We start from the raw sequence: 24,329 nt of genomic DNA on the forward strand, positions 1-24,329 counted from the left end.
TGGCAGGTGTGGAGGCAGATCTCACCTGCTGTCTGCTGCCCACCAACTGCCCCCATCCCCTGTCCTCTGTTCTACAGGGACAGAAGGCTCTGTCTAGACAAAGGTTGCTAGAATGTCTTAGTATTCATGCATATGGGACAAACACAGAGTGAAAGTGCCAGTCACGTTGCTTCCACACTCCTTGCTTTATATAGAAAAACCATATATGCACACACCCATCTACAGGCATATTAAGACCATAGGGATGGACAGAGATTTCCCACAAACCTCTCACTTTGGCGTAACTCACCTTGTAATTCAGTGGCCAGGTGATTTTTTTTCCCAGCTCCGTGTGAGGTGTCCAAGAGCTGAAAGTACCAGCATGTAGAAGCAGTTTCAAGATTTCTAGGCAGGAAGTGGAGCTGAAAACCGTCCGTGTAACGTGCTGTATTCATCAGGAGAGGGTGCTGGTTCTTTAGGAATATGGCCCAATGGAGACACAAGACCTGGAAAACTCCCAGCTCTGAAGATTTGTGCAAAAGGGGGAGCAGCAGAAGCACTTTCTGTCTGCTTTTGAGGGCAAAAGGTCTAAGGAGCTGCCGTGGCAGAGGGTGACCTGGGCTGGTGGCAGGTTAAGTCCCATTCCATGACACCACAGAGGGGCACAGGACAAAGCTACCAACACCCACAGCCACACTGATGAAGTCTTTCTGATGCTGCACATCCTGTAGGAAAAGCTGCTGTCACACAATCCATTGGTATTTATAACTTTTATTTGCAATACTTTAGGTCCAAGTTTCAAACTGCAATATTTTTACACTCAAGACACAGTCATGCACAATCCATATTTCAATTTCCTATTGCTTCAACCACAATTTAAAATAACTTAATATTGGAAACAAAACCCAAAATCTTTAAAAAAAGGATGCTGAGGTCAGTAAGATGGATCCATGCCATCAGCACATTTACAAAGTAAATAACTTAGTTCTCTTTTTAAAAAGATCAGTTACCTTTTAATCCAAAGTTACAGAAGATTTTTCACTACACATTTGTTTTTTGTTTTTATCTTTCATATTTTTTCTGTTTTTTCTTTTCTTTTTTCTTTTTCTTTTTTTTAAACAGATAACACGTCCTAAAAAAGGAATGTACAGCAAAATGAGATACATTTCTGATAAACAATGAAAATGTAGGCTCCTCCTCTGTTTACTTTTGTCTGGATACCCTGAAAAAAAAAATCTAGAAGACACCAGCGTAGGTGTAAACTGGTTGCTTTGGACTAAACTGGAGTTTAGCACTGGTGACATCCTGATCCAGTCAAGAGTTGCAGAATTCTTTTGCAGATATTCTCGAACCATGTGTTTGCAGGTGCAGCACCTCCAGTGCTGACATGCCAGTGCCATCAGGATCACTCCACTATTCCCCCACTAAGGTTGGGTTCTGCCCAAGGAGGAGGTGCTACAGTCCTTTGCTCCTCATTCCCATGTGGAGCAGCTCCCTTGCCACTGGCTGAGCTGCTCAGGCTCAGAAGGGCTGAGGCCTTTGCCCCTTGCTGTGTTACTGAGGGATTTAGCAGCATTGCTTAACGTGGGGATACACAGGGGGACCAAAAGCAGCTGCCTTTGTACACCATAAGCTCAAAGGTCAAAAATCTCAAGAGGCAAGGATGGAAGAGACTTGCAGGCTCCGTTTGCTGTGCTGACACACCTCTGACCAGCACAGCTTTGCGTGAGGAAGAGCAAGAACAAGGGGCAGCTCCCTACCACCCAGGCAGCCAAGGGACCCCTTTGGCCCTGGGGCTTGGGGCACTGTCAGCACCTGCTGCTTCAGCAACTGCTTCTGCTGGCATTGAGAGCAACTACCAAGTTCTCACTGACTCCAGAGAGAGCAGCAGCAGTGCTTCAATCTGATCCTGAAGTCTGGGGCAAGGCAGGACACACAGTGTGCAGCAGCAAATGGACCTTTCAAAATAACCCCCTGCCACTATTCTCTCCCATTTGCTGTGGTGTCACAGCAGCCTGAGGCACCTGGGAGCCCTCCATGCACTGACTTCAGATGGCAGGCCCTGGGCTCCTGGAGGTCTTGCAATGAACAGAGGTGGGGATTCCCCCCCCCATCGAGCTTCCAGATGGAAAAGGCTGTAGTGACCAGGCAGCTCAAAGAACAGAGAAATGAGGGTCTTGACCACTTTACCTCTGCCAGTTACACAGTCTTGGGTAGCAGCCACTGAGCACAGGGGGAGCAAAGGGTACAGAAAGAGAGATGAAACTAGTCAAGTGCAGAGACTGGAAAGAGCGAGACTTGGGAGAAGTAACACACAGCTACTTCATTTTACTCTTTAGGAAAGAAAGCTCTTTCCTGTTTCAAACCCCTTGAAGGGCAGAGAAGAGGTGACACATAAACAATACTTGTGTTTTCACACACTCGCCGTCTCAGTGCTCTACAAGAAATTGGATGAACTGTGTTCTTGTCTCCGAGTCATCTTGTTTAGCATGAGCAGCTCAGCACTAGGAGCTAAAGGACATAAAGCCTTACACCACAAGAGCTGACCAAGAGGAAACTTTTTGATCAAACTAATGTTGCTAACATGGACCTAGCTGAAGCCAGCAGATAGAATCACAGAACTGTAGAATCCTTTATACTGGAAAAGACCTCTGGATACCAGGGTTGGAACCTGTTCCAGTGGCTGGTGTCCATAAACGTGTAACACCAGGCAGCTGTGATGCAAAGGTGTGTGCACAGGTGCCTGACATCTCTTCTGACCTGCATTCACAGCTGCCAACCCAGGCCATGGCACCTAACTATGCTCCTTTTGGCTCTGTTGGGTAGGGCAGATGTTGCTTGCAAGCCTCCAGCAGCTGCAAACATGGTGCCACCAAATAGAGCAGAAGCTACCTGACACTCAAGTGCTGAAGCTGATGTGTGGTCTGCTGGAAAACTGTGCAGGGCAAAGCCACTGTGTTCACAGGTTATTAAATCAATTGTCAGTTTTCAATATTACCAACTTTAACTAATGACATTGCCCCCACTTTCCTCAGTCAGGGTCAGCTTCTCGCAGAACTCAAGTGCTTGCCTCGGGGAATTGCTAAGCAGCAAGAACAAAGTCTGCAGGCTCATGCCCACATGGCAGCCCAAAGGGCACCCATGAAGAGCATGTGGGCATCCATCCTCCTCTTTACTTTAAGACCAATTTTTCTTCTGCTAGGACTCTTGTCACCAAAGGTACATGCAACCGATGGAAGGCTCAGACCAGTGATGGTTTGTAGGCACAATGCACACCTAGGATGATGGCAATCAGCTCTAAACTGCATCCAAGTGAGATGGATAAGTGAGATTCTGCAAGTTTCAGCCAGAAAAATAAAATCACCCTGTCAGCTCAAGGACAGACACAAGCAAAGAGAAGTTTTAAAGATCCCTGAAGTGCAAATCACACTCAAAAAAAAGCCTGGATGGTTTCTCTTGAAAGACAAAGGTTATCCTTCATCTGCTTCCTGAAAATTTGGGACAAAACAAAAGATATTTACCTGGTATGGGGAGAGGAGAGGGGGAAAAAAAAAGAAGATAAACACTTATATTTATAGGTCTCCATCCAACCATCATTAAGTTGCTGCACATCTGGGCATGAATGAACAGCCCACCAGCAAGGTGTATGGACCACTGACTTGGTAGCACTTAGCAAGACAAAGCTGGCACTAGTGTGCATGCTCTGGGTGTCCAGCAAAGAAACACTGGCTCCTGCCTTTAATGGTAGATGTCACAGGGCTCTCTCTGGCTCTTTGCTCACTGGATTTGCTCAGGACTGGACAAAGAAATACAAATATTTACATGCTCAATGTGAGGAATATTCAGTAGCCACACCAAGGACTATATATTGGAAATAACTGCCATATGGAAAATAGAGTACAGTGACATTTCCTACAACTAGAGGACAGGAGACAGATACTTCTCTTCTCGTGGTGACCGGAATGTGCTTCATTTTTGGTGGCAGGACATAGGGAAAGGCTGACTGAAAGACCTGCCAAAGCACAGCCATCAGCCTCAAAGAAACTCAGCACAAACCCTTGAGTTCTTCTGTGTGTAGTGGAGCGGCCAACCAGTAGCCAAAGATGAAGAATAAACACACATATATTTACAAAAGCACTGGACACAAGAAGTGAGAATGTAACCCCAGCCCAAGTTTGGGATCCAACCCTGAGAGCACTGTAAGATCCACCCCCGTGCAGGCTCCCAGGAGTGCATGCAGGAGCTGTATGGAATTTTACATAGGTATGGTTATCTTTTTTAAAGTTTTTTTCTTAAATAAATAAACTTTTCTGTGCTTCTCAAACTTCCCTGACTTTACTGCTATCATGCTTCTGTCCCAAAACACATTTAAACCACAGTGAGCTATTGGCTCATTTTCACACATCTTCATTGCAGGGATGGGAATCATAGTCAAGCTCTTGGATACGGTTTCACTGTTTAATTTAAAAATGAAGACAATTAACCAAAATTTTAAAACCTTAGAATGAAAATGTCTGAAACTTTTTTTAGTTTCCATTTTGCAACAGAAACAGCCTATTTCTAACACTTCAAAAATATATATAACTAATTGCTTGATCTGAGGATAGCAGTCAGAAAACCCGAGGTGGCTCCAGAGATTTTACAGTATTTGTCTATTTCCTTTCTGCAAGGTCAATGCTATTGCCAATCCTAATATACTCTGTGAGCCTGTAACTAATGTACAAGACTTGACCCCTCAGGACTGGATCTTTGTGGTTTTGTGTTGTAGGGTTTTTTAAAAGTATTTATGTCTATATCCAGGTTGGGAGGATACAAACACAGCTGCACTCTCTCAGTATCTAGTGAGTGAGAATTAGCACCAGAGACTGTCCCAAGCACAGAGCCACAGGGATACACAGGGAGTTAAGTTTCCCTGCATGTCACACAGCCTCAGCTGAGCAAGTACAGCCCATGCTGGAAACAGCCACTGGCAGATATTATTTCTGCTGAATCTAGTCTGTCTCCCAGGAACTGGTTTTAGAAGAAAAATCTCTAGATTTGCTGATGCAAAGAAAAAGAAATATAATATTTAATAAAATAAAAAGTAAGGCCTCTTAGGACAGCGGTTGTCTTTAAAAAGTCAGTGCCAACAATATTCTGTATGCTGAGGCATACGATTAGAAAAAAAACCTACCATTTGATTTCCCTATTTTTTGTACCTGCTATTTTCTGAACGTTGTGGTGGTGTTTTTTTTTTTTTTTTTAAAGTAGTGATGCTGAAATACTTACAGGTAAAGGAAATAAACAGGAAATTCCCCCCTTCCCCAATCAAATAGCATAGTTTGTCAACAGAAGTATTTAGACTGAACATCCAGCAAACATGTGCCATTACAAAGTGCTTTCCTTTTAAAGGACGGCTGTCTGTTCTTTTGTGGACAGGAAAAAAAAAAAGATAAACTAGAAACAGAAACTGTCACTCATTTCTTCACTTCTTACAGGAATACAAACATGTTTCATCCTGATGAATGCTTTACACATTGAGGGCAGCCCACCTCCAGCCCGAATTACTCTTTTGCAAGAAAGCTTCTCCTACAGACACAGATCTTGAGCTGACAGACGAAAATGGGACCTCACAAGAGAAACAAAGTCTTCTAAACAGAACAGAATCGTTCAGGTTGGAAAGGACCTCTGAGCTCGAGTCCGACCATCAACCCAGCACTGCCAAGTCCACCATTAAACCTGTCCCCAAGTGCCACATTTACACATCTTTTAAATCCCTCCAGAGATGGTGACTCAACCACTGCCATGTGCAGCCTGTTCCAATGCTTGACCACCCTTTCGGTGAAGACATTTTTCCTATATCAAATCTAAACCTTCCCTGGCGCAATTTGCAGCCATTTCCTCTCATCCCATCACTTGTTATTTGGCAGAAGAGACTGATTCCCCCATTGCTTCAACCTCTTTTCAGGGAGTTGTACACTGCTGGCTCATTTTCAGCTGCTCTCGACCACCACTCCTAGGTCCTTTCCCACCAGGCACTCTCCAGCCACTCTGACCCAAGCCTGGAGCACTGCAGGGGTTGTTGCGACCCAAGCACAGGATCTGACACTCTGTTTTGTTGGACTTCATCCAGTTGGCCTCAGGCCATCGATACAGCCTGTCCTGATCCCTCTGCAGAGCCTTCCTGTCCTCCAGCAGATCAACACTCCCACCCAGTCTGGCATTACCTGACTGAGGGTGCCCTCAATCCCCTCATCCAGATCACTGATATTGGACACAACTGGCCCCAGGACCCATGCCTGGTGCTCACCACAGCGCCAGCTGGATGTACTCCATTCCCCACCACTCTCTGGGTCTGGCCATGTGGTTTTTTACACAGAGAACAGTGTAGCCATCTAAGCAGCCAGTTTCTCCAGGAGAAAACCATGGGAAACACCATCAAAGGCTTTACTAAATTCCAGGTAGACACATCCATGGCCTTTCTCCTCATGCCCCAGGCAGGTCATGCTGTCATAAAAGGAGATCAGGCTGGTCAGGCAGCACCTGCCTTTCACAAACCCATGCTAGCTGGGCCTGATTCCATGGTTGTTCTGTATGTGCTGTGTGATGGCACTCCACATGATCTGCTCCATGACTTTTCCCAGCACTGAGGTCAGGCTGACAGACCTGTAGTTCCCCAGATCCTCCTTCCAGTTCTTCATGTAGATCAATAGCACATTCACCATCCTCCAACCACCTAAGGGGGATCTCCCCTTTAGCCAGGACTCCTGGTAAATGGTGGAAAGGGGCTCAGTGAGCTTGGATACTCCTGCCCCCATTTGCCTCCTGCTGCAGCTCTGGCCCAAAGCCGAGGCACATCCCGGGCTGTACTCATGCTGCTGCCGCCAGAACCGGCCTAAGAGCAGGGCACAACCTGCAGGTGACACCTGGCAGGCAGCATGATCCCACCAGAGCTCTCTCTGAGCAGCTGCATTGGTTGTGGTGGGTGCAGAGCTTAGAGAAGCCATTGCTTTCTGTTGGGTGGACACCACTGCTCCCTGGTCAAGCTGGCAGGGCTTCAGCACCTTCCTACATGCCCTTCTGCACCATCTGCTGTGCCGTGGCCTGTTTGCCTATCCTGGCCACTCCCACTTCCCAGGGGCTTCTTTTATGCAGAGAAAGCTTGGCAGCCATTGCTCCAGGTTCTGTCAGCCACTGTTGCTCCAGCCATGGGCTCCTGGTGGCTCCCTCGGCTCCTTCTGATGTTCCCCCAGTTCAGGAAACCAGAGCTGCTCAGCTCAGCATGTTATTTGGCCATCTAAGAAACTGGACCTGTTGTGCTCCCCAGGAAATAAAGAAAAGTTAATTCCTACTTAGTTGTGGTAACTCAAGGAGCATTGCCTCTGCCTGCTGCCTCTGCCGAGGACACTGGGACGGCCAGCGCGAGCGAGGGTAGCAGCAGTAAGGACACTTGCCACACAAAGGCTGCAACTAAACAGGAAAACTAAATGCCAAAGCAGACAAGCTCCTGGCCTGACTCAAGAACAGCCCAAGCATTCTTCATTCTTGCTGGCAAGACATGAAGGCGGTGAGTGCCTTCAAGGCTACTTAACCCTTTGCATGACCAGGTCAACATGAAGATCTATAGCAGAAAGCTGTTCTACTGTGGGGTTCTTTTTGCTCACTGAGTGCGTGTTGTTTCAGTTGCTGTTTTGAAGGTCTTGCATGAGTTGTACTCCAAAAATACAGCAACAAATAAGCCGTGCAAATGCTTTTACTGAGTGAAGCCACACTGTGTCTTTCAGAAACAAATAAATAAAACACAAATTGCATACTGAAACTATTCTGCTCCCTTCCAAATCCGCTGACTAGTCAAGCAGTCCTCAGGCACATCCCCGATTCCCTCTCTTGCAGTAAGTCAGAGCTTCATTGTGCAGTGCTTGCCACATGTAGGACAGCAGAAAGCAGGCTGGCCTGGTGCCTCCAAGTAATTCTGCAATCCACTCTGCATTTCACACCTTTGCTCTTGCTCAGTGCACAACTCCAGGTTTTAAGGCGCTTTCTTCCAGAGCTGGCTGCTGCAGTCCTGCAGATCTGAACTGTGCAGGTTGTCCCTCACGTCAGCCTCGGTTGCCAGGGCAGAATTCCTGTGCCTAGAGGATGCTCACCTGTGCAGGAGCCTGCAGAGCAGCCCGGCTCCCTCCCCCTCTGCCGAGAATCCTGCAGACACTATGAACCTTTCCCAGGAGCTACAAGACAGCTGGGAGAAGAACAGGCACCGTCAGAAGCAACACCACCGCTCCGCTCTGTTTGCCCTTCTCCACTCCTGCAGAGAATCAGGATGGCCAATGCCACCAGGCTGTGCACTTCACAGCATGGCCACGCTTCCTCTCGGGAGCAGCCCACACCCAGTTTGGCTCTGAGGCAGGGTGATTAGTCCTGTCCCAGGAAGAGGCACCCAGGGCCGGGCTGCGGCCACTTGTTGCTAGCAGCACCTCCCTCCAGCCTGGCTCTGCCAATGCTCAGGCTGCTCTGGGCTCTGCCAGAGCTCTGCTGGGGCTCAGCACTAGGCACGGCTGGGTGTGCTCTCCCCCTGCATTGCTCTGACAGCTCGGCATCAGACGAGCCCATTCTGAGCACACCGACTGAGCTTTCTGCTTTTTCAGCTGAGTAAGACTCTCACCCAAGCAAAGAGATTGCAGTTAGGGGTATAAATCCAATTGGCAAAAACCGAAACACTACACAGTCCCAGCTGAATGCCTGTATCTACAGGATGTTTTGTCTGTCCCACTCTTGATTCCTTTTTGGTTGGAAATGCAATTGCACTTTCTTCCTCATCTAGAAGTATCACGACTGGGCAAAAACTGGCGAGTGGGCTGTATTCAAAAGGCAGTGCAGTCTGGAGTTGATGAATGAAGAATTGCCCTTCTCCAATTCCAAACCATACCAAAAACCCCATAAACACGACTTTACATCGTTAAGAAAGAACTGACAATTTAAAAGTGAATGTACAGCTTATTCACAGGGTGAGAAGGAAGGGAATCTTCCAACTGAATTTGCTTTACCTTGGAAATGATTGAGGCAGCAAAGCATTTTCTGTCATTACCTCTCTGTCCTTAGCCCCGATTCATCTTAAAAATAAATTAAGGAGCCAGAAAGCAGGAAGAAGACAAATGATAATTTTTTACTCCTTGAGGAACTGGGGTGGTCCTACCACCATGACTGTGACCGTTGGTTTGTTCATCCATCCATCTGTCCCGCAGCACAAGAGTTGAGGTTTTACAGAGTTTGTGTTCTCAGTCCTGCTCTGAGCTGGCAGGGCAGAAAGCCGACCTGCAGTGCTAGCGGCTGCTGTTCTTAATTGCTTCCTTCGCTGCAATGATCAGGGGAGTCAGGCTCGAGAGCGGCTTGGCTAATTTTAAAAATGGATGCTGCCCAAAGGAAAAAAAAAAGAAAGGAACCATTATTTTCCAAACTCAGTTCCTCACAGGCTCAAGCAGGATTCCACTTGTTACCAGAAATACTCAGAAATAGGACTGAGGGGACCATCTGCACTTCTACCTTCATGTCCAGGACATTGCTATCACAGGCAAACATGGCCCACACTCCTATCAATCCATTTATCCAGGTGTCTTCAGCTTGCTGGGATTTTTGCAAACTCAGTGCTCTGGGAATGCTGCTTGCTGCCCCAGACCTTTGTTCCTTTCAGGAAATTCAAAAGACTCACTTAGATTCTTCCTTTCTAAAGACACAAACTGTGTTGTCAAAAAAGAAGAGTGTAAGTCATTCTTTAGGGAACTCCAATACCTTTAAGAAATGTTTAACTCAGTAGGATTTGGGCTCATGTGTTTTCTCAAGACCTGTACTGAGGTACAGCTTTTCAGCTGCAAGTCAAGAGCAGGGAGACAAGTGGCAGGGTGCTGATGGACTCAGCTCTGGCTTGCAGGGAGAGCAGTGTCCACCCTTCCATCCCCTGGCCCTCCTGTGCTGGCTGGCACCTTCCTTCCCAGCAGGGACAGTCAAGTGGCATGTTCTGCAGCTCTCTCTCTGCCACACAACCTGGCAGCAAAGCTGAAGCAGCTTGACTGTGCCAGAAAGGAAACAGGGCTGGAACAAGTCCTGTTCAGCTGCCCCTGTTTGGGTGGCAGAAATCTCCAAAATGGGGCTCAGTGACAAAAAGCTTTAAGAGAGGAGCAGAAGGGACAAGCTGGGGTCCCCTCTGATGCTCACAGTGAACTCCCCACAGCCTCCTCCTTTCCACAGCCAAATCTTTGACAGCTTGGCTGGGACTGCTTTTGTTGGGCTCCTCCCTCACTAACACCATTTCAGGCCTCTATACCTGATATCATTCTACTTCAGTTCTTTTGCCAAGAGTTAAAACTGAATGTACTCCCAAAAGTACAACACGGCCACAGAAATTACTAGGAGATGGAACACCTCTCCTCTGAAGAAAGGCTGAGAGAGCTGGGCTTGCTCAGCCTGGAGAAGAGCAGACCCTGGGGAGACCTCACATTGCAACTCTTCAATACTTCAAGGGGGCTTGTAAGAAAGCTGGGGACACATTTTTTAGCAGGGCCTGTTGCAACCAGACAAGAGGGAATGGTTTGCAACCCAAAGGGGATCAATTTAGATTTTATCTCATTAAGATATTGTTTACAAGGAGAGTTGTGAAACACTGGTATAGGTTGCCCAGGGATGTTGTAGGTGGCCCACCCCTGGAAATACGGGGTCAGATCAGATGGGGCTCTGAGCAACATGACCTAGTTTAAGAGATCCCAGCTCAGTCAGACTACATGACCTTTAAAGGTCCCTTCCAACCCAAACCATTTTAGGATTCTACTTAGTTTTTGTGTGAAAGCATCAGGACTGGAGATTAATACGAGGGGGGGCACCTGATGCCTTTATCTGATGAGAAAACTGATCCCTCGGACATCTGTTTCACCTGCAGTCACTTCATATCTCACCTGCAGAAGCTCCTTGGCAGACCCTCGCCTGTCCACGTCCATCTCCAGGCAGCAGTTGAGAAAGTCTCGGAACACAGCCGAGAGTCGCTCCGGGTTCTGCAGCTCCGGTGTCCCGTTTGTAGCTATCAGATACAGCGCCTGGAGACAAAGGAAACAGAAGGTTGTTTCATTCATACACAGAAGTGCTCACGTAGACCCCATTTTTAAGCCCCAATCTCTAGTGGCAGCTTCTTCCCTGGCAGAGGGCTGGAGATGACTTTCCTATATCAACAAAAAAAGAAAAAAAAAAGAAAAAGAAAAAAATCCTGATGCAGTCACAGCTACTCCAGCATCAAAATGATCTTGCCTTGACAGCTGATTTCATTGGCTGACCTAGTTAGTAGGAACTGCATCAGCACATTTTGCTTCTCCAAGTATTGACACAGCTTTACAGGCCATTTTAAAGAGTCAGTGTGGTCTAAATATACTATTTCAAAGGATTATTACATAAAACGCATCTCTGCAGTGCTCACTGGTCCCTAAAGTACAGTTCAATAAAACAAAAGTCATCAAGTTTTGTCCTTTATTCTTGACAAAAAATGATTACTGGATGAAAAAAAAAAGAAATCCATCAACTTATTCCTTGGATAAAAAACCAAACATTTGGAGCCTTATGTTTAACACAGACATGTCAAGTTGTATGCACAAATATATTATGATGAAAAGCCACAACTGGGCAGACAGGAGTCACCTTCACCTACCTTTCAGCAATCCCTAAATTCCAAATCAGCTTCACTTATAGGGTAGACCAAAAACTTTTAACAGTTTGATGATAAACAATTATGGCATTACTAGAACTAATGACCTTTCCTGGAAGGTTCAGGTGAGCAATAAGCACTGGTCTGAGATTGAAGAGACTTCTGTGCCTGCAGGTACAGCTGCAATGCTTTTCATAAAAATTCCCCAACTGGAGAAGCTTGCCACTTGACAATTTTTCTCAATCAGAGATACAGCTCAAAGAGAGTTCAAAAAGGGCATGAGAAATTTCAAGCATTGCTGAAGGCCAAAATGGCAAGTTTCTGCACTGGCACATGTCACTTCTCTTCTGAGGTTCTTGCAGTGATGCAATCAAAGCTACAGCAGATGCTGATGTGCAGCAGGAGCATTTTTAGAAGTCGGCCTTTGTAGAACTAGTTCAAGCTGATGTGAACGGCATTTTATCTCACGGATGACAGAATACAGCACAGATTAGAAAGGCACTGGTATCTGGTATTTCACCTTACCCTGAGAGGATTTTCATTAAGGTAAGGAGGTTCTCCTTCCACCATTTCTATTGCCATGATCCCAAGTGACCAGATGTCCACCTTGGGGCCATATGCTTTTCTTGTTACAACTTCTGGTGCCATCCAGTAAGGAGTCCCCACCATTGTGCTCCGTTTACTCTGCTCAGGGGTAATCTGAGCACAGAAGCCAAAATCAGCTGAGGAGAAAAACAAATACTGTTGAAGCCAGCTTTAATTATGAAACCAAGCAAAAGAATTTCCCACTTTAGGTCTGAGAATGTAATGTTGAATCTAGCTGGGAAAGCAACCATGCTCTTTCCTCAGGGCTGTAGCCAAGGTAATATGGAACTGGTCACTTAAAGAAGCCCTCAAGTTTCATGCAGTGGCTTTTATTTAGTCACTTGAAGCTTTAGATTGTAACTCCCTCTGTTCTGGAAGGGTCATACACAAAGCAAAGCCACTCTTGACACCCTGTTTCACTCTAGACCTCTCTGCATATTGCATCAGTGCCCTCAACAGGGGTCCAGGCACTCCCACAAGCACCACTTCTGGAGAACTGGCTGTCACTCACAAGCAATCCCACACCCAACATCCAGGAATGCTGCACTTGACCAAGAATACCTACTCAATTTGACAGATCCGTCCATCCCAAGAAGAATATTGTCGCTTTTGATGTCTCTGTGGATCACTTGGTTGGAATGAAGGAAATCCAGGGCTTGCAGGCACTGACAGAGAAAAAAGAAATATGAGGGTAAAAATTCATGATGTAATTTCAGCACATAAGAAAGAGAATGGCTCTAAAAGATTTCCTTTCTGGGGGAATGGTGAGGAATGGTAGAACACAGTGCTGTCAAGAGGAAGAGCTTGCTGCTTCAACATTATTAGAGTCATGTCTTTCTAAGGGAAGGCACATATCAGCTTTTGAAAGGGCAATGTCAACTGTTGCTCTAGACTGTCCCCTGCAAACACAGACAAAATAACTGCTGCTGCTGTGGATGTGCTTTTTCTTCTCCATATAATGACAACACCACAGAAACAGAAGCAGCCTCCTGTCCAAGCTAACAGAAGCACAAGTGGGATCCCTCACCTCCCGACAGACAGCAGCTATCTGTCCTTCATCCATACAGGTCTCGGTGACAACATCAGTTAAAGAGCCTCCAGCCAAGTATTCCATCACCACCCAAAGTTCATCACCAACAAGGTAGCTGAAAGGAGAAAACAATGGTGTGCAGATGAATGTGCACTGCTAAATTACTGAATAATCATAACCCTACAACTGATTTTGGTCTCCAGGTCAGTTGCAAATGAAAACAGAATCAAACGGAAAGGACATTCCCTTGAGGCTACACAGTTCTTGGAACCTGCACACTCTAAATGAGAAAGGTACATCCATGAAAAAGGAGACATTGTAGGTGACAAGCAAGTGAAGAATGCGGTTTGGTAACAGCAAAGATAAATCTGGAACGAGCACACATGCCACCAGCTGGCTCATCATCTTAACTCATGAATTCCACCATTAACCCCAGGAACAAGGCAACACAACTTCCAGAGTTATCCATGGGAGCAGGGTGTGCACCAGTGAAGACAGAAGTTGGTCAAATGTTTGGGAAACCTTGCAAAACATATATTCAGAAACAGGAAAGGGAATTTAAAAACTGTCAAATTAGGTGTTTCTGGAAACAAGAACTTAGTCTTTCTGGCATCCCCAGCAATGGAAAACAGTGGGAACAGCCAAAAGGAAACAATTTCTAAGATGGTTTGTCAGCACTTTGCACAGACACAAAAAATCTGATCAACTTCAAAAAAAACCAAACCCCAGAACAACAAAACAACATGGAGGTAGTTGGAACATGGAGCTGACAGACTGTTCTTTTAGTAAGATATGGCTGATCCAGGTTTTAGAAAACAGACTTCAAACTACGTATGCCAGAAAAGATTAATGCAGAGCCAATGCAATCTCCTCCCATCCACTGGAGATGAGTAGAAAAATAAAAAAGAACTTAATGTTCTGCAGTGATCAAAGGGCTTTTTTAACCTTGGGCCTGCAGTCTGTAAACGAACATTCGCATGATAATACCAGAACAACTTACCTGTCTAAATAGTTAACAATATTTGGATTCTTATTTTCCCTCATGACCAGGATTTCATTGATAATTAGTTCCTTTTTGGGCTGTTGTTGGAGATTCATTTGCTTTATGGCCACCTAAAATGACATTGAAAACCATCAGCCTGGGGAGTCTGTGGCACAAGAGCTGAATGAACATGGAGTGAGCAATTATATGAGTTTTGATTGTATCACCTGCTATTCCTGATTGCACAACAAAGCAAATACAGACATACACTACGGATGTTGTTCCACAGGAAAAAAAAAAATCCTAGCACTTCCCAAATTCTGAAATTTTGATTTGCTCCTCTAAAGAACAGTCTTTAACACAGTCTACATTTGCAGTTACTGTCAGGGTCTAAAAAAGAAATAATCCATGTGTTGGTATGTTATGGACATGCCCAGGGTTCTAAGGAAAGCTTTGGGCTTTTAGACCCCTTGGACACCCCTATGTAAGTGCAGTTACCAAGTGCAGCACTGCAGGTGGATAAGGAACTACCAGTAAGATTAATTTTATGCTGTACAGAGTTAAACTGTGTATCTAGACCAACACTCTCTGTAAAAGCACAACTTGATGCACAATGGGGAACACAGAACAATTTATAAACCAATATATTTATACTGGCAATTAAAAAATTATTTTTATTGGCAGAAGAGCTTGTTGAGATTTCTTAGCAGATTTCTCTCCACTAAAAAAAGACATCCAGGGATAATATAACATGGTACCAGGGTAGGATCAACAATACTGCAGAGTGCATCAACCTGTTCTGAAAATAGAGTAAAAAAAAAAAAAAACTTCTTAAAATTTGCCTTAAAAGCTATGGGTGAAGCATCCAGCCAAACACAGAGAGCAACAAGGCTCTTATTGATTCTAGGAATTCACAAGCACCTTTTCAGGCATTTCTGAAAACCTCAGACCCAGCATTGCTGGAAAGTGTATGGCCACAGTAAGTGTTCTGTTACTGAGGCACAGAAACACGCTGCCCTTAAGGACCTTGCAGTGAAAAGCTGAAGACAGCAGGCAATGGATTTTGCTAGCTGACACTTGTCCATGCTTCAGAGACACAGCCTGTGCAGGAAAGCTCTACTGGCAACCCAAAGCTCCAGCCACAGCTCACACCAGAGAGGAAAGCACTCAGTATCTGCAGAATTTTTGACACTTACCTCCTGTCCTGTGGCAATGTCAATCGCCGTATAGACAGTTCCTGAAGCCCTAGAAACAAAACAGCAGGAGAAACTGAGAAGCAGTTTAGTCCCTGGAAGTGAAAGCCAGCCCAGACAGGAGAGCTCTGCTGCCTGGAGTGTTTATAAAACACCTGGGTTCACCCACTCTTCAGCCAACAGCAGAGCAGCCCACCAGCCTTCTGCCATGCAGGGTGTCCAAGAGAAAAGAGGTCCAACATGAAGAAAAAGGGCTGGTGCAAATCTCTAGTGTACACACTAAATTATTTTAATTCAAAACCTAAGTGAGGGGTTATCTACAAAAACTGGAAAACAATATATTTAATTCTTTTCCATTTTGCTGTGTTGTATTTAGGTTTTTTTCCCCTTTTTCCTTTGTGTGTCTGTGAGTGTGTTTTTTCCATTAAATATAACACACAATCCAGTTGGGCCTTCTCACACCTCTTATTTGAATCCATCTGCCAAACTCAGGCAATGTCACACAGTCACTCTGAGAACCCTGAACATATGACAGCCATTTGAGGAAAAGATCTAAATACAGCTTTCTCCAGCATGCAAGCAAAAAAGTTTTCCAGCCATCCTGTGAGGTCACAGCTAGAGCAGGTTAAGGCATCTATTGTTTCACACACAAATTGAGAAGGACTCAGAACAGAGGATCCTTAGAGAGCTTCTTTGTACATCAAGAACCATAGGCAGCTGCTTCTGTTGAGTGCACCAAACACGTGAAGGACTCTTCACAATGTCTATATGTTGCTACTGTGGCACACATAGGTTGTGCTGTAGAGACACCACAAATAAATGGTGTGCTCACCTGCAGACTAGACAGTGTGGGGTTTGGTTTGCCTCTGCTTCTCTTTCAAAGATGTTCTTTCCCTGTAATGACGTGAAGGGCCGGAAAGGCCCCAATCAGAGGAAATGTTTTTGGGTTTCAGAGCAACTGGGAGCTTGCAAACCCTTCCGTCTGAGCTAAACCACAGCTTTACACTGCCATCATTTAAGAAGCCCATGTCTGCAGAGGCAGTGAGGCAAGGGAGAGCCAGGGAGCAAATTCTCACAAGCTGGAATGTGCATCCAGTAAGTGTCCCAGTGACTGAAAGTGCCAAAATCAGTTTGCTCCTTTTCACATGATCCCCTGGCTTGCTTGTTTACCTGCAGGCTGAAATGTTTCAGAAGCAGTTTGATTCAATAGAAACCAATGTCTGCATTGAGAGCAATGTTCTCATTGGGCATGCTATGCATTATTTTAATAAAAAGGCAAATGCATTTTCCTATGACTAATTGACAAGATTAATCCAATTTGTCTTCATAAAAAGTCAACAACGTTTATTCAGAATTGCTAACATTGTGATGATTCTCCTGAGCAAAGTCATATCAGACTTTATTTCAAAGCAGCTTCTGAAATTAGAATGCTTTTGGAGTGCTCCAGGCCACCTGTGAGGAATTTAGATAAAGGTAATTTAAGTAAAGCTGTGAATTAATTGCAAAGGCCTTGAGATTCTGTATTATAAACTTTTACTTCTAAGTAACTCATTTCTGATCAGTAACTTTTAATCAGTTCTGCAGCACCTTGTGTTTACTGCAGTTAGGCAAGTACCAGGACTCACCATTGGATCCGTGTCACTGTGATGCAGTGCAGTACAAACCACACTGCTCAAGGCTCCAGACTAATTTGTCTTGCCACTAGAGCTAACACTGCTTGAGCAAACACAACCTCTTTATCAAGAGCTAGTTGGAACTAAGTTTCCTCTGGTGTCAGCAACATTTTCAGCCCTCAGCTGGAGACAGACGACAAAACAGGGACTCAGCACTAACCTGCTCTGCAGCATAGGCCTGCTGACTACTGTTCACTGCAAGGTGGCTGTAAAACCATCACACTGTTTATTAACTTCCCAGCTGCCTGAAGCCATGATGGGCAATGTGCTAGTCAAGTTGCTTTTCCTTACATAAGCAGCTGCTCCTCTACCTGCAGTTCTCTGAGCAGCCACACCTCTCACTGCCTTGCAGTGCTCTTTTTAGCAGCTACTAAAAACCTGCTCACCTCCAGCACTACTACACTTGCCTTTGGCATAGCTGTACCCAACTCATGGCAGAGGGGGCAGCTCAGGAACTGGCACCTGCATCAACTGAGCACATCAGCACCTAACGAGGCAGGGCTGCAGACACCCAAACCCCAGCCATGCAGCACTTTGGGTCCTCCTGATCACCGTTTGATTACTTTCCTCATGATCTTTTTCTTTAGGATCTTTCCCTCTCACAGTAAAATGGCCTGCAGTATTAGAGGCATGAGTTGGTTACAGCAGCACACTCCTCTCTAAGGAGAGCATGCAATCTTCAGGCTGTACTACAAGCTGGAGGAAATCAATTTAGATACCCTTTTAGGCCATATACCAGCCACTTGTCTCTCCACCAGTTGTCAAAGCACCTTTGTGCAAGTTCACTCCTAGGACTATCAAAATAAAAGACTGTGAGGTGATGGTCACATTCTCACAGTGACGGAAATAATCTGCTTCACATGCATGTTTATTCTTCTCTCACTTCTTCAGCTGACACTTTTTTTCTAAGAGACAGGCACAGCTCAAAGTATCCACTGACATTTTACAAATGACAGTAAGAACCAAAGCTTCGGGTAGGAAGCAAGTTGGAATGTGCTAAAGGGTTTTTATACAATGAATGGAGCTTAAACACCTTCCCACGAGGGCCCTACCAAACCAGACAGATCTAAGATAAAGCCTGCCAGAGAAAGAACGTGAGCGTGTCAGTCTTTCTACAGTACATATCCATTCTAGGTTAGCAACAGGCTACTCTGAGCTCAGACCCCACAAACAGTTAAGGCAGAAAATTATCTCCTGATGCCAGTAAACAGCTTCTGTCCTACACTGACAGCAGTGTTCTGGTGTTACACAGATGGTGCCAGTCCTCCTGGAACGGCAATACTGCCAAGGAAACTCTGATGGTGCAGGCAGTCCATATTTAAAATTCAACTCAGATACCTAATTTTGAGGTAAGTTCTTTTGTTATTGCCTCCTCACATAGGAAGTATTTCAAATCAATCCATTTTACAGTAATCAAAGCTGGGTTTCAAAAGGGAATAGCTTGGGTGATTATTTTCAGCAAATGCCTAGAACTTGCAGGATCCACGAGGGATCTGCCATGTATCTTCTTCTGAAGTGCATTGGCACTGTGCCTGTTACTGAAATGTTGGGGTTTACTACCCCTGATAGAAATAAGAGATTATTATTTCATCTCTGGTTTCAATTTCTAAACTATGTGGTTATAAGCCTGACCATTGAATATCATTTTAAGCAAATATTCGAAATAAATGTTATTGAGAGCTGCCAGCTGCCAGCTATCAGGTGATAAGTTGCTCTTTTAGGTAATAAGGTTTTTTCTCATTGTTGAACATGGTTGTATTATTTTGAGACATACAAAAATGATTTCTCCTACGAAATTAAGCAAACAAGAGCCACACACTTGAGGGACAGGAGACTTTTTAGGTCCTGCTCCTTGCTGTAGATAAGATATTGCCAGCATCAAGTTGTCTTTGATGATTCCTTCTGACCACAGATATAAATTCTGACCAGTACTGGATACAGGAGGATCTAAACCTGATAATATCTGAACATGTTCAGAGCTTGCCTGTCTTCATGCTTGATGTTACACCAGCAAAATACCCGGCCCATGGTTTTGCCTAAGTAACTGGGACTGGACTTACCCTTGGCCAATTTTTTCAAATCGAGTGTATTTCTTCTTAGGATCTCCCACGCTCACAATGCTCCCTGAAAGAAACAAAATGTAAGATTCATACTCCAAAACAGAGTTCCCACCTTCTGGCAGATCCAAAATGCAGCCCCACTGTCTGGGGCTTTGAGCCATTTGAGGTCAGTTGGGTAACAACATCAACAGCAGCAACAACAGAGGCAGCTCCACAGCACAGATGGTGTCCACAAACACTGGTTTTCTACAGTCCTTTGAAGGGTTACTTTGACAGGAAACTAAATACATGAAGAAACATTCAGAACAGACAGAGATCAGAAAAGAACAGGCACAAGTGCAAGGGTTTGTTCTCTACAAACATTAAGGAGAGCTGGAACGAAAGTGCCTTTATTTTCTTGGGAATAAACATTTTGTGATTCAAAAGTTTAACACTTCTAAAGATTAAATGTACCTTGTGTTCACGTTTTTATGAAAAGGTACCATTTTTGGAACAGGAAGAGTATTGCAAGTGTTTCCAGAAGAAGGGCTCATCTCAACCCTTCAGCAGTTTGCCTAAAGAATGCCTTTATGTTTGCAGGGAACAGCATCTCAAGTTACAGTCAAGAATGATGGGGTTTTAGAACCCCTTCAGGGTACTTGAGACTGTGTGGGCATCCTGGGCAGTGGGCAGGCTCACCCTGCCATCAGCCCTGGCTGGTGTTCCCAGAGCACCAGGAGAGGGGAGTGAGCACTGCGGGGCAAAGGAAACCTCTTCTCCTGCAGCTTCCATTAACACTCTTGCCAAGGGCTGCAAAATTGTTTTAGCAGGGAGTATACCAGATGGTGCTGATGCCCTGTCTTCTTGCTGTGCTGGCAGGCAGGATTTCTGGCTAGGCATCCAGTCAGATGCCCATTTGGATGCTAAAGACCTCTGCTCCAGAAAAATGGCCTGGACAGGGGGAAGAGGTGTTTGTTACCACTGAGAGGGAATGGCGCATCAGCTAGTTTTGTTTTGGATGCACAGGTAAACAAATATGTGTTTGTATTTGTAATACAGGGATACAGCCAGATCAGTCAAAGGAAATATGCTGTAGATCACTGAAGTCTTTCTTTCTGAACTCATCTTCTTGAACTATTTCTGTGATGTACATTCCAAGGTAAATCTTCAGAAGACATTTGCACTGAGCCATCACCTCAGGCTTCATTGTTTGCATTGCATCAAGGAAACTACCAGACCAGAAAAACCAATACTGTTTCTTTAATTAAGCCTTTGAATTTGTTTGAGTCTATCAGATTTTGGCTCTTTCATTAGACACAAACAAAATATCTGAATTACTGCTTTCTTTTCTTCCCATTCAGATTCCCTGCATCTCTGAATGGGCAAGAAGGCGTCAAGCAGGGCAAGGTTTAACTTGAGCTTTCAGTGGCACGAGCTCCTCAATGGGTGATGGGGCCAGACTGTCCTACACAGGACTGTCTCACAGCCCCATGAGCTCTGCAGCACTAAATCAAACACTACTCTAATTCTGTGCTGGGCTGGACAACAGGAACAACACAGTGCTGTCAGTCCCTGGCTAGGTGCTATTTTCAGCAACTTAATGGAACTGTGTATCCATTAACAGATATCAGAAGTTCATGGAAGTTCATTCATGTTAGAAAAGAATACAGAGAAAGACTGCAGAATAAAGATTTTTAAAAACTATTTTCCAAAATTGCAGCTAATTTTGAAGGTCAGATTTTCAAGGTTTTTCCTCAAGACTTGAGTAGCTGCTTTCCCAAGGTAATTGTTAGTGGCTGGTTTCCTGTGCTTAAGTCAATGCACATCAAACATTACAGCATTAAAATCAACAAAGTGACAGGTACACAGCTCCCACTCAGACAAGCACTCCCTGCTCTGGACAGAAGATAAACCTATCAGCTATTTTGATGTCTTTAAGCACTTTCCTTTATCAAGTCCTAAATTAAGTGGATAAGAAAGCTGAATTGGGCCAGTTCTGTTTTATAGTTATCAGTGGAACATAGTCATGATTTCATTACAGACAGAATTTTATTTGATCTTATCTCAATATTATAGGCTTAACTCACTAATAAAACTCTAAAAGCTCTAAAAGAACCCAAGTTATTTCAAGCAGAAAAGAATTATGAAAGCAATTTTAGATAAAAGAGGGCAGGGGACATCTTCCTAAATGTAGCATAAAAACAGTTGTGGGGGAAGTAGGCAAGGTGGAGCAGTCATACGAGTTAAAATAAAACAGAACAAGCACCACACTGCTTAAGTATAATTAGTTCAAGACTCCAACAAAAAAAGCATCGTGCCTGTTTTCAGATAGCTTCATGAAAGCACAAAAATATTTTTATTGTCCACACCCCAATTTGCTCAAGGCAGACATTCAGATCTTGCTCACTAGGTAGCAAATTGCTAAGAAAGAAAAAGCATGAAAGCATGTAGTATTTCAAAGATATAACCCCCAAAAACTCCAGGGCTCAGTACCAACCTGGCATATAGAGCAGCTTGAATAAATCATACACATACTTGAGCTCATGGATGCAGGGTACCTGCAGATCTCATGGGGGAAGCCTGCCTCAAACATTTAGCATCAGAAGAAGAAGCAGCAGAATTCATCTCTCTATAAGCTGACATACCTGCAGGTAACTATCTGCTCTGGAATTTATTTCATTGAGTGCTCAGCTAAAGCTATTGAATTTATCCCTTGGATACTTCCTAATGGCACTGAGATTCATGTCAACCTGGTAAGGATGCAGGAAACTCTCCTAGGAAAGCAGCTGAAATCGCACAGCTAAGGAAGGCTTCAGCCTCTGCAGTCACACCAGCTGTCAGTGGCAGGGCAGGTATGACAAAAAGGTTGAGCAATGACAACTACTGAAAAAAAGCCAGAGCCTAACAGTGCCCCATTAGATGCAGTTGTCCCCATTAAAGACACAACATTATTGGCTTTGGGATCAGACACAAGGAAGTATAGATCAATCTCCTTTTTTTACCAAGACAAAATAAACTGGGCTCTGTTCTGAAACCAACCATTTAATCTGAGAACACTGCGCTGGCAGCTATTACATGCAAGAAGCAAATTAAATTGGTTTCACTGCAGAACCATGAAGGGCTTGATATGCTTTCCTAGAGTATGACCTGCACAGGGGTTGGGGCCAACAGTTAGGATTCTAATAGTACTAACTGGCTGGGAATTAGCCAGGAAAAAGTGCCATATTATCAGAGGAATATATAGTGGATGCTCCTTTCAAAGGAGATCTCACAGACAAAGTAGTAAAATTCTTATAAAAATGAACTGTAGAAGTAGGAGGAGCAATAATAGTTATGAAAAGAACAGCAAGAGAATAGCTGGAAGATGCGTAAATGTCTCAAGGAGAGCTCATTGAGGCTGAAGGAACCAGCTTAAGGCTGCAGTTGTCTACTGGTAAAAAAACCCACACCAGTAAAAAGCCCCCCATGAACAAAAAAAAAAAAAAAAAAACCAAAATCCAACAGATTTCTGCAAAGTATTTTGACTCTGAGGACTTGTGAGAAGTTAGGAGCCTAAAGAGAATTCAGGAAGCCAAACATTCTGTTCCATTTGGCCACTAGCACACAGGAGTTCCCTCCATCATTCACTAGGTCACTAGCTCAACCAGAAACAATCTCTGCTTTTGCCTTTAGTACAGAATGAAGCTCAGGCAAACCCAAGTCAGTCCCAGCTGCCCTCAGAGCCAGCAGGATCATCCCAAGCATTCTCTCACTGCCTTGAAGCACAAGAGTTTCTGTAGGGAGCTGTAAATGACTCTGTGACACCAAACTGGGGAGGAACATTTGGTACAGCTAATACTGACACATGCAGGCAATACAATGCTCTAGCAGACTCGAAAAACCCAATACATACTCAGTTTCTCTAGGATCTCCTCATCTGTCATCTTGGATTTTTTTCGCTGCCGGTCTGTGTTTCTGTACAGAGTGTTTGTGTTTGAGTTTTCAGGCTGGGGAGTGGTGGCTTCTTTAGCTGGTGCTGGTGCAGCGGCAGGTTCAATAACAGAGCGTGTGTAGATCTGTGACAAGAAATTATTTTGTGTCAGAAAGACGGCTGGCAGAGATCCCCCTGAGATCGTATTTCAAATGCAAACCCTAAGGAAGATCGTGTCACCCACATCCAGGGCTCTGAAACTCATTTTGCTGTCCACTTTTCAAAATGAACGGACAAAAATGAAAGGTTACAAATTCATGGCCAGTTTCATGTTCAATTTTCATGGATTTTCAGATATAGTCTGCGGAGAGGAGCAGGCACCTCCTATGTATCTTGCCAGGATACGATCTGCATCTTTGGACCACTCTCCCTGCTGACAGGGAGCTGTGGACCAAGTGGCTCATTTTCATGCTCGTAGCATTAAAGGATATGATGCTCTTATCTGATACACAGAGAAAGTCATTGCCTCCACCAGACTCCCAAGAAGCTGACAGCTGAATGTGAAAGGCCAAACCCTATTTTCCCAGTGTCAGCGGCAGGGGTGAAGCTCTGTGTCTCAGCAGGAATCTGGCCTGCAACACCTTCAGCCACAAATGGCAATTGCTGTGTGAGCAGAAACCTGCAGCTCTCACTGCACCAAACACAGAGCTCACCAAAGCTGGCACTTACTGATTTTGTGTGTTCAGGCCGTGGGGCGATAACAGGTGGAGGTTCATTGTCATCTTCCTCCTCTTCATCATCTTCATCCTCTTCTTCAGACACAGAGGGAGCCAGAGGAGGTTCTGATGCTGTTTTTGTGCTCTGTGGACAGACAGTAGTGTGAGTGACAGTCACTGTCCTGCCACTTTGGAGCTTTCATAGCTACCTACACCCTTAGTCTTCCTAGACATCAGAGGCCATTCTAGACATGCACATGCTCCTATGGGAGTTCCAAGTTACACTCAGCACAACACAAAGGTTCACGTGCACTGAACTCCACCAGTCCCAGCTGCTGCTCAGAGGCAGGGGGTTGTATCATGTCATCCCAAATTTGCTGGTGAAACAAGAAAATGAAAATGTGCCTTGTGAAGTGTTTACCAGCATTAAAGCTGGCTACAACAGGCCATTTAGAGAACTGAAGCAAATCAAAGGCACCATTCTACATACTCACATCTCACTGGCACTCTCTTTAAAATGCCACCCCTTAGGTCCAGTAGAAATACCAGAAAGGGAAGGCCAC

The 24,329-nt window shown here is 44.7% G+C and overlaps 1 protein-coding gene across 7 annotated transcripts in view; it reads right to left on the minus strand.

Moving 5' to 3' along the window:
- Nucleotides 1-734: 734 nt before the first annotated feature.
- The window catches only part of PAK3 (p21 (RAC1) activated kinase 3), a 125,292-nt gene continuing 101,697 nt past the window's right edge, over nt 735-24,329 (minus strand). For 5 of the 7 annotated variants that reach the window (XM_085060351.1, XM_085060352.1, XM_085060350.1 and 2 more), the window contains exons 6-16: nt 23,780-23,911; nt 23,033-23,195; nt 19,162-19,225; nt 15,432-15,480; nt 14,254-14,366; nt 13,251-13,368; nt 12,789-12,888; nt 12,164-12,360; nt 10,902-11,039; nt 9,499-9,639; nt 735-9,368 (exon numbers count right to left, since the gene is read on the minus strand). In XM_085060351.1, coding sequence (XP_084916477.1) covers nt 9,279-9,368; nt 9,499-9,639; nt 10,902-11,039; nt 12,164-12,360; nt 12,789-12,888; nt 13,251-13,368; nt 14,254-14,366; nt 15,432-15,480; nt 19,162-19,225; nt 23,033-23,195; nt 23,780-23,911 — 1,305 coding nt within the window. In that variant the 3' untranslated portion in view covers nt 735-9,278. Of the gene's footprint in view, nt 9,369-9,498; nt 9,693-10,901; nt 11,040-12,163; nt 12,361-12,788; nt 12,889-13,250; nt 13,369-14,253; nt 14,367-15,431; nt 15,481-19,161; nt 19,226-23,032; nt 23,196-23,779; nt 23,912-24,329 lie in introns of all 7 variants that reach the window. The other 2 variants (XR_014852207.1, XM_085060353.1) reach the window with 2 other exon arrangements.

Source organism: Lichenostomus cassidix, chromosome 4A (genome assembly GCF_008360975.1).
Source record: "Lichenostomus cassidix isolate B80296 chromosome 4A, HeHo_3.0, whole genome shotgun sequence".
NCBI classification, from domain to species: Eukaryota; Metazoa; Chordata; class Aves; order Passeriformes; family Meliphagidae; genus Lichenostomus; species Lichenostomus cassidix.